General features: G+C 61.5%; 2 protein-coding genes across 2 annotated transcripts; one reads left to right on the forward strand and one right to left on the reverse strand.

Moving 5' to 3' along the window:
* Window positions 1-450: 450 nt before the first annotated feature.
* Window positions 451-1,825, forward strand: SYCN (syncollin). The gene is made up of 2 exons (XM_077852441.1): window positions 451-847; window positions 1,659-1,825. Exons 1-2 carry the CDS (start codon window positions 453-455, stop codon window positions 1,666-1,668), a joined length of 405 nt encoding a protein of 134 aa, XP_077708567.1. The 5' UTR covers window positions 451-452; the 3' UTR covers window positions 1,669-1,825.
* An 838-nt stretch (window positions 1,826-2,663) lies between these two features.
* On the reverse strand, window positions 2,664-7,592 carry NCCRP1 (NCCRP1, F-box associated domain containing). Its single transcript, XM_077852439.1, has 7 exons — window positions 7,407-7,592; window positions 5,924-6,278; window positions 5,042-5,104; window positions 4,896-4,947; window positions 4,192-4,287; window positions 3,477-3,615; window positions 2,664-3,342 (listed from the first exon to the last, which is right to left on the reverse strand). The coding sequence occupies exons 2-7, from the start codon at window positions 6,228-6,230 to the stop codon at window positions 3,202-3,204; spliced, it is 798 nt and encodes a 265-aa protein (XP_077708565.1). The 5' UTR covers window positions 6,231-6,278; window positions 7,407-7,592; the 3' UTR covers window positions 2,664-3,201.
* Between the last annotated feature and the right edge of the window lie 1,015 nt (window positions 7,593-8,607).

The following is an 8,607-nucleotide window of genomic DNA, read 5'->3' on the forward strand; positions in this document are numbered from 1 at the left end:
CCCCCCACCCCACACCTCTGCTTTGGCCTCTCCTTATTTGGAAAGTCGGTTGTTCCAATCCTCAAAGGTTTTTAAGGGCTCTTCCTGCGTGTACCTATTAACCCTATGCTGCCCTCTGGATTACAAGAGACTCGTCCTCCAGTCCTGTTAATTGAGGTGTGTGTGTAGTTTTATTATTATTTTTTATTTATTTATTTATTTATTTATTTATTTATTTATTTATTTATTTATTTATTTAATGATGTTGTTTGCCACGGGAAATCTTAAGCTGCCGAGTCGTCCACAAGTGGGTCCAGGTTGTGTTCATCGGGTGACCTAGGTCAGGAAGGTCTCCCTGCTCCGAGGTGGAGGTGGGGCCGGGGGTGGGGGAGGGCGTCCTTATCTCGCAGCTTCTCCCTTCCCACGGGTCGGGCGCATAAAAGCGCTTGGGGACGCGGCCCCGCAGTGTCGCCATGTCGCCGCTGTGCCCCTTGCTGCTGGCCCTGGCCCTGGCGGCCGTCCCCGGCGTCCGGGCGGCCTGCCCCGCGCCCGCGGACCTCAAGAGGCCGGACGGGACGCGCACGTGCGCCAAGCTCTACGACAAGAGCGACCCCTACTACGAGAACTGCTGCGGGGGCGCCGAGCTGTCGCTGGAGCCCAACACCGACCTGCCCTTCCTGCCCTCCAACTGGGCCAACGTGGCCTCGTCGCTCGTGGTGGCCCCGCGCTGCGAGATCACCGTGTGGTCCCTACGCGGCAAGGCGGGCAAGACGCGCAAGTTCTCCACCGGCGCCTACCCGCGCCTCGAGGAGTTCCGCAAGGGCATCTTCGGCGACTGGTCCAACACCATCGCGTCCCTCTACTGCAGGTGCCCCCCGGCCCCGCCTCCACCCGCGGCCCCTCGGCCCCGACCCCCGCTGGGAGTCCCTGGATCCCCCTGCCCCTCCCCGCACCCTCCACCCAAGCCCAGGCCCGTCGGATCTCTCTCGGACCCCACTCGGGGATTCCCAGACTCAGAAGCTGGTCACCCCCCTAGCCTCCATTCTGGGAGCACCTGCCTCCCGCCTTCCTGAATCCTGCACCTGCCCACCCACTGGCCCTGCGTCCTAGGCCTAGCTGGCAGATGAGGAGCCATCTATCCTCTCACCCCAGAACCCCCAGCCAACCAAAGCCAGTGGTCCCACCCCCAGATCATGAGATCCTGGAGTTCTCAGATGCAACTTTAGGACTCCCAGATTCGAACCTGACCCACCCCAACAACCCCAGACCCGGTTCTAGGAACACCCTATCTACTCTCATGCTCCCCACCCACCTAGACCCTCTAGATCAGACTCAGCCCCGAAACCATTCCCAAAGCCCCTGTTAAGGTTCTGGAGCCCCCTCCTCGCCACCCCCAATCCAACTCTGGGAGCCCCTGAGCCCACTGCATACTTGCCTCTGGAAGCTCACAGACCCTGGGACTAGATCTGGTCCTAGTCCAAGACCATGCCATCTGTCCCTCCAAGACCATGCCATCTGTCCCTCTCCCTCACAAGAGCTCCAAGAGCCCCTGGGATGCCCAGCTCCCGAACTCGGAGCCCAGCCCCAGCCCCCTGCCCCATCTCAGGCTTTTAGAAGCACCCCACCCCACCTCTGAGCCCCAGGTGCCCCCCCGGTGATAATTTTTTATTTTGTTGCAGATGTTACTGATGTGTTAGAGACACTTCATCTCCAACCCCCAGAGAGTGCAGAGCCCCTCACCTGACCTTGTCACTGGGGTCTGCTGAAGACCCCAAGTCCCAGGAGGAAAGAACTTCTTGCCTGCTCCCCACCCTGCCTTTCCCACAATATAGCCCTTGTGAATGTATCCCTGTCTGCCATCTACTCGTGCTTGGGACCCAGGTCCACACTGGACAGGGGTGGGATGGGGGAGAGCGGAGGGTGGTCAGGCCTGCATCAGCTCATACCTGGGATAATGCTATAGGTGGGGACCTTCTCATAGGTCCTGCCATGGATTTAGGTGCACGCAAAGACACGCATCCATAGGACACGTGTGACATGTATAGATACCATCGGCCGATTGTTAAACATTAAAATGCTTCCTGCATTTTTTGGTAGGCTGCCTTTCCCCGAATGCCCCTCAGATGTTCTGGCTTGCCAGGGACCTCCAGACTCCCTCAGGATTCATGCATGCAACAGTGAGAGGCCTTCAAGGACCCTACCCCAAGCTAAGACCAGGGTCTCTTGCTTAATCTGGCCAGAGCCCGGGACTAGGGGTTGTTAAAGACTTTCAATTCCTCTTTCATCAACACATGAAAGAAAATTTTTAGCTCAAATCTACAATCTGATGGCCATTGATGGATACCTTCATGGCTCTGGGGACTCCGGAGGAATGAGGGAGGAGAAATGAAGGTCTTATGGAGGGGAGAGTTGGGGGTCAGCTCTAGGGAGGGTGAAAATTTGGGGTTGGAGAGGGAAGGGGCATGTGAGGAGCATCTGAGAGGACAAGATACCAAGATATGAGAGGAGAGGTAAGTGGAGATGCCAAGAAGCTGTAAGCTGGGATAGGTGAAAAGATCAGAGGTTGAGGGAGGTGCAAAAGGCACAGGGGTTGTGAGGTCCTGGAGAATAAAAATTCCAGGAGGACGAGTGGGCTATGAACTCGGTGTCATTCTGAGAAGCAAAGACAAGGGAAATACTCAGCATCCTTGTGGACGTGAATTTATTCATCCATCAACAAAGACTTCTGGAGCACCCACTCTCTGTTGAGCACTAACTCCGCTGCCCTCAGCCCGCATGGAGCTCAGACAGTGCAGAAGAAATGCCAGAGTCCAAGACATTCCAGGGTCCGTGAAGATGCCAAGTGGGAAGTCAAGGGCCATGCAGGAGTCAGGGGCCCAGGAGGTGGTCAGCGACCAAAGAGGAGCTGGGAAGTCACGGAGGTGTTCAGGGAACAGGCGGTGTGGTGCATGGTGGGGGGAGGGGGGAAGCAAGCGCTATGACAACAGGACAGAGCTCAAGGGTCAAGGACGTGCTAAAGGCTAGGGACTTCTAAGGGTCAGGGAGGTGAAAGAGATGCTGAGAGGTCAGAAGGGATGAGGGAACAAGGAGATACTAAGGGGTCGGGGAGGTGCAAAGGGGCAGGGAGGTGCTAAGGGATCAGGGAGGTGCTAAGGGATCAGGAAAGTGTCAAGGCAGCGGATAAGTGAGACAAGGGGACAGAACAGGCGGGGAGTTAGCCGGTCACTCCCTGAACTGCACAGACACGGAGGAGTCGGTCACCCTTGTCCGCCGCAGCCCACCGGGCTCCCTCCGGTTCTTGGTCTTGTGCAGGAAGTGGACGAAGCGCACCCCGGGGCCATACTGGCGGAAGACGTGGGACACCTGCACCGGGCGGCGCCCAGGGTTAGGGAGAAGTCCTATCAGGGACCTGTGAAGCCTCTCTCCTACCTCCAACCTCTCTGAGGTCTTGGGACACGAACACATGGCCCGGGTCAGCAGCCAGGACAGAGCCTCACCTGGAGCCAGCGGCCGGGGGGGCCTCTCCCAGAGGTCCGGGGGGCCACGTGGTGCTGCGCGATGACTGTGCGGCGGTCTGCTGCCAGCAGCCAGACGTGCAGCTCATAGACACACGTGTCCAGCCGGCTGTCCTCGTACCTGGCAGTGGGGCCCGGGCCTTCAGCTGCCACTGCAGCTCCAGTGTCCCAACCTCAACCCCTGGCCCTGGACGCCACACAACACACACTTGCTGGCTCCCACTGTGAATCCTCCCGGCTGGGTCGTACTGGTAACACAGCACCGACCGGGGACAGCCCCGCACAGTGTCCTTGTGGGAGACAGAGTCTGGTGCGGGAGGCAGACCGGTCACCAGACAGTGACCATCCAGGAATGCTAAGGGCTAGGATGGGGGGAGTGCAGGGCACTGGAGCATAATGCATCTGACTCAGCGTGGGGGTGGTCAGGGAAGGCTTCCTGGTGGAGCCATGGGTAGCAGAATCCTAAAGCCTAAGGAGGAATTTGCGTTGAGGACAGAGGGTGACAGGCATCTAAGGAAGAAGGAATGGTGTGCAGCCTGGCCCATCTCTGGAAGTCTCAGAGGGAAGGGGCTAGGACGGTAGGCAGGGTTGGATCCTGGGATGGCATGAGGGTCCTGGTGACAGGCTCACCCAGGGGAGGACAGGTGAGGCTGGGGCTCTGGGGAGCCCTGGGTGTCACCCGGCGGGGCGCACCTACCAGTCCATGACCGTGATGTCTGGCTGTTCATCATCAAGGAGCTCCTCCCACAGGCCCTCGGCCAGAAGGTCCACACACTGCTGCTTCACGGTCCAGCTGGAGAGAGGGCACGGGGAGCTGAGGTCTGGGACCTGCTGGGATCCTTGCGAGCCGGAAACCTTGATCACCGCGCCCCTGTGGAGACCTCATGGGGCGCCCGTGTACGGGCTCTGAGCACTGTCTCCCCACCTTATAGCCTCAGCTTCTTCCGTTTCCCTCTGAGGGCCAGACTTGCTGAACCCCACGATGCAGAAGAGAAACAGACGCTCAGGAAGGGACGTCATTTGCCCAAGGTCAAGCAGCAAGGAAGTAGCAGAGCTGGGCTCCCTGGCCAGGCTGTGTGACCCCGAGCCCCCGAGTTACCCCGTCCCACCCAATGGGCTTGGTTTAGTGGAGGCAGGTGGTGGCCTGGGCGACTCCCCTTCCCAGGAAAAGAGGTAGAGTGACGGTCATAGCTGTTACTTATTGAGCACCTACCATACGCAAGCTCGACCCAGCCAGACCCTGTGCTGTGTTTTACGAGCGTTCTCTTTTATGACAAACCCTGTGTGCAGAGCAGGAAACTGAGGCCCAGAGGGGCACACAAGCAGTTTCTTTAGGCCCTGCGGTGAGAGGCTGGAGCTAGGGAAACAAACGCAGGCCCCCCGGGGGTCCTGGCCACTCACCTGAGGTTCTGCTGGAGCTTCTCAGTCCCAATGTACCACCCGCGGAAGTTGCCTGGCAGGTGGAGGAGCGAAGGGTTAGAACATGCCCTTTCCGCAGGACCACTCCCGCCCCTCCCGCCCCTCCGGCAGAGCCGCCAAGCTCTTACCCAGAGTCTCCAGGGGCTGCTGGGTGGGACCAGTAGGGGGTGCTGGCTCATAAATGTTGATGCCTGGAATGCACAGGTGAGTGGAGCCTCCGCAGGCCTCCAGCCCTCCAGCCTCAGCCTGACCCCCCCACCCCAGGGCTGTGCTGGAAGGGCAGGAATCGGTGCCAGGCCAGACCTGCCTGGCAGGGATGTGTGAGTCAGGGTCCTGGGAGAGCCCTGAGAATGTCCTGGGGGGAAAGCGATGATGTGGTGAAGAAGGAGGGAAGGAGGAGGAGGGCATCCTGGTGAGACAGAAACAGAGGGAAAGAAGAGGCGCCTAGAGAAAGAGCCAGAAGTTCAGGCGGAGGGAGGCAGGGAGAGAGAGAGAGAGACACAGGGTAAGACAGAGACACCAGGAGAGACAGACAAGGACATGTGACAGAGAGAGGGCGATGCGGGGTGGCACGAGAGAGACGCAGGATGACGGAAGAGACAAGGAAGGATGTAGAGACACAGAGAAAGAGACCAGGGCACAGAGGGGAGGGAGCAGACGGAAAGATGAGGAGACTGACGGTCCAAGTGAACCGCAGGCCGCAGAGGTCGGAGACCCGGGCGGCGGCGGGGGCGGGGGGGGGGGGGTCGGGATGACGCGCCCCCCCGCATCCCCCCCCCACGCCCTCCTGCACCTTCCCGCGCCCTCCGACACCTTCCCACACCTTCCCGCACCTTCCCGCACCCCCACCCGCACCTTCCCGCGCCTTCCCCGCAACCCCCGCACTTTCCCGCAGCCTCCCCCACCTTCCCACACCCCCGCACCCTCCCGCGCTCTCCCGCACCTTCCCGCGCCTTCCGGCGCCCTCCGCACCCTCCCGCACCTTCCCGCGCCCCCCGCGCCTCCCGCACCTTCGGGGTTGGGCGAGCGCAGCAGGTTGCGGTAGAGCGGCCGCCGCAGGAAGAGCAGCTGCCAGGTGAGGCGCGGGGGCAGCTCCAGGCTCCCGCCCGGCGGCCGCCACTCCTCCAGCAGCACCTGCCGGGCGTAGGCCTCCGACGGCCGCTCGGGCTCGGGGCTCCCGGGGGTCCCGGGGGGCTCGGGGGCCGCGGGGGACGGCGGCGACGGCGGCGGGGGCGGCGACGGCGGCTCCCCGGGGGCCGCGGGCTCGTCGGCCTCCATCCCGCCGCCGGACGCGAGTGGGTCGCGCTCCTCCTCCATCCGCGGGCTCCGGCGACTGTCGCGGCTCCCCCGCGGGCTCGGGGTTAACTGGAGGCGGGGGCGGGGCGCGGGCGTGGTCGGGGAGGGCTCTGGCCCGGTGCGCACCCGGGACTCCAGCTCCCAGCTCCCTGCGCCCTCAGTCCAGGAGGCTGGTGGGGGGGTGTCTCCTCCAGGCCCCAGGAGTCCGGGCCCCCCGCCCCTCTTCGGTTTCCCAAGCCTCCTGCCTCAGTTTCTCCGGGGCGAGCTGAGGGCCCAGGCATGGGGGTGGAGTATGTGACTAAGGAGCTAATGCCAGCGCTCCGGGCCCTCATATGAGCCCCGCCCCATTAAGACCCAGCGTGGGGCAGCCCGGGGGCTCAGCAGTTTAGTGTCGCTTCAGTCCAGGGCCTGATCCTGGAGACCCGGATCGAGTCCCACCTCAGCTCCCTGCATGGAGCCTGCTTCTCCCTCCGCCTGTGTCTCTGCCTCTCTCCCTCTCTCTGGGTCTCTCATGAATAAATAAATAAAATTAAAAAAGAAAAAAGACCCACTGTGGCAGGATTAAGAGGTTAATTAAGGAAGACCCCCTCTTGCCCTCACCTCCACTCTCATCCAGGGGGTGGGAGGTGGGGGGAGGCCCTGCCTCTGCCTGCCCTCCCCTGGGACACACCCTGGGGACCCTGACATTTCCTGCTCTGGAAACCGAGTGGAGGCAGAGAGACACTCAGAGGCCCAGGAGTGAAGGCACAGAGATGGGGGACCCCAAGGAGGCCCTGGGACAGCAGCAGAGAGGGGAGCAGTAAATCCTCCCCACGCCACCCCAACCCTGGGTTTTGGGGGGTGTCTGCACCCCTTCCCCAGGGCAGGAGCAGGGGGCGTGGCTGCCAACACCCCCCCACACACACAGAGAGGTCTTGGGGATTTGGGAGTGAGGGATGGGGCGACGGTGGGGGCAAGAGGTCTGGGTGCGGAGGAAGTGGGGTGATGAGGAACCTGTAGGGCCAGATGCCCATGGCCACATCCTGCCCGGGGCCACAGCCCACACCCAGCCCAGGCAGGCGCAGGCGCGGAGCTCCGGTGAGTGTGCAGCCTCCAAGTGAGTGTGCTCTGGGCACGGGGGGCTGTTCCAGGTGCTTCCCAGTTCAGACCCTCCTCCAGCAACAGAGAAGGGCGGTGGGGGGGGGGCGCCACTCTTACCTACGCTTTGTGGACAAAGGAAAGGTCGTAGCCAACCTGCATGGAGCTGCGGCCACCCGCTGCGCCCTGTGCCCCGCCGCACACCGAGCCCTGCGCCCTGCGGGTTGCTGGGGTGCAGTTGCTCTTCCCATTTCACAGATGAGGAAAGAGAGGCCCCCCTCGCCGGCCTGCTTCCGGGCTGCCCTACATAACCTCCTATGCTTCTGGGGCGCTTCCTGGCCCAGATTCCTGCGGGACGCCACAGGCACATGCGCAGCCACTCAGGGCTGAGCTCACCCCGCCTGATGCTGCTTGGTAATTGAGGCCTGCGTGTGTGCCAGGCCCGGCTCTGCGTTCCTGAGGTGGAGTAATCGGCCCAATCTCCATATCCTCCCTAGGAAATTGATACTATTGCTTTAGCCGTTTTGCAGATGAGGAAACAGGCCCAGAGAGGTCTGGTGACTCACCCAAGGTTGCACAGCTCCTACGCTGACGGTGGGGTACACCAGAGTCTCAGGCGAGACACCCAGGCACAGAGATTCAAATGTCCCCACCCCCCAGGGAGAAACACTGGCCCCCACAGAAGCACACAAGAGACAATGGTCACATTTATTGAGTGTCTTTATCTTTTTTTTTTTTAAGATTTTATTTATTTATTCCTGGGAGACACAGAGAGAGAGGCAGAGACACAGGCAGAGGGAGAAGCAGGCTCCACGCAGGGAGCCCGATGCCGGACTTGAACCCAGGAATCTGGGATCACGCCCTAAGCCAATGGCAGGCGCGCAATCACTGAGCCACCCAGGGATCCCGAGTGTCTGTCCAGAACCTCACAACAACCCCGGGAGGGGGAACTAGTAATAGTTCCTTCATTCACAGGTCAGGGAACTGAGGCAAGAGGTGCAGTGACTTCTCTTGGGAAAGGTGAGAATTAGCCAGGGCCCTGGAGGTGAGGGGTCAGGGGGTCAGGGAGGACCCATGGGTGGGGGCGCCCACGATGCACCAGGAAGGCCCCAGGAGATTTCCAGACACTCCGCAGAGCTCACAAAGCGTGACTGGAGACACTCCCCCGGCCACCGCCGCCACCGCAAGCACACAGACACACCCCCACCCCTGGCCGCCAGCCCACCTGTCTTCAGGGTAGCAGGAGCAGCATGAGGAGGGGCGAGGGAGGAGGAGGAAGGGGCAGAGCCAGAGCAGGAGTGTCTGGCGAGGGGAGTCGGTT

The sequence above is a fragment of the Canis aureus genome, chromosome 1 (assembly GCF_053574225.1).
Source record: "Canis aureus isolate CA01 chromosome 1, VMU_Caureus_v.1.0, whole genome shotgun sequence".
In the NCBI taxonomy this organism is placed as follows: domain Eukaryota; kingdom Metazoa; phylum Chordata; class Mammalia; order Carnivora; family Canidae; genus Canis; species Canis aureus.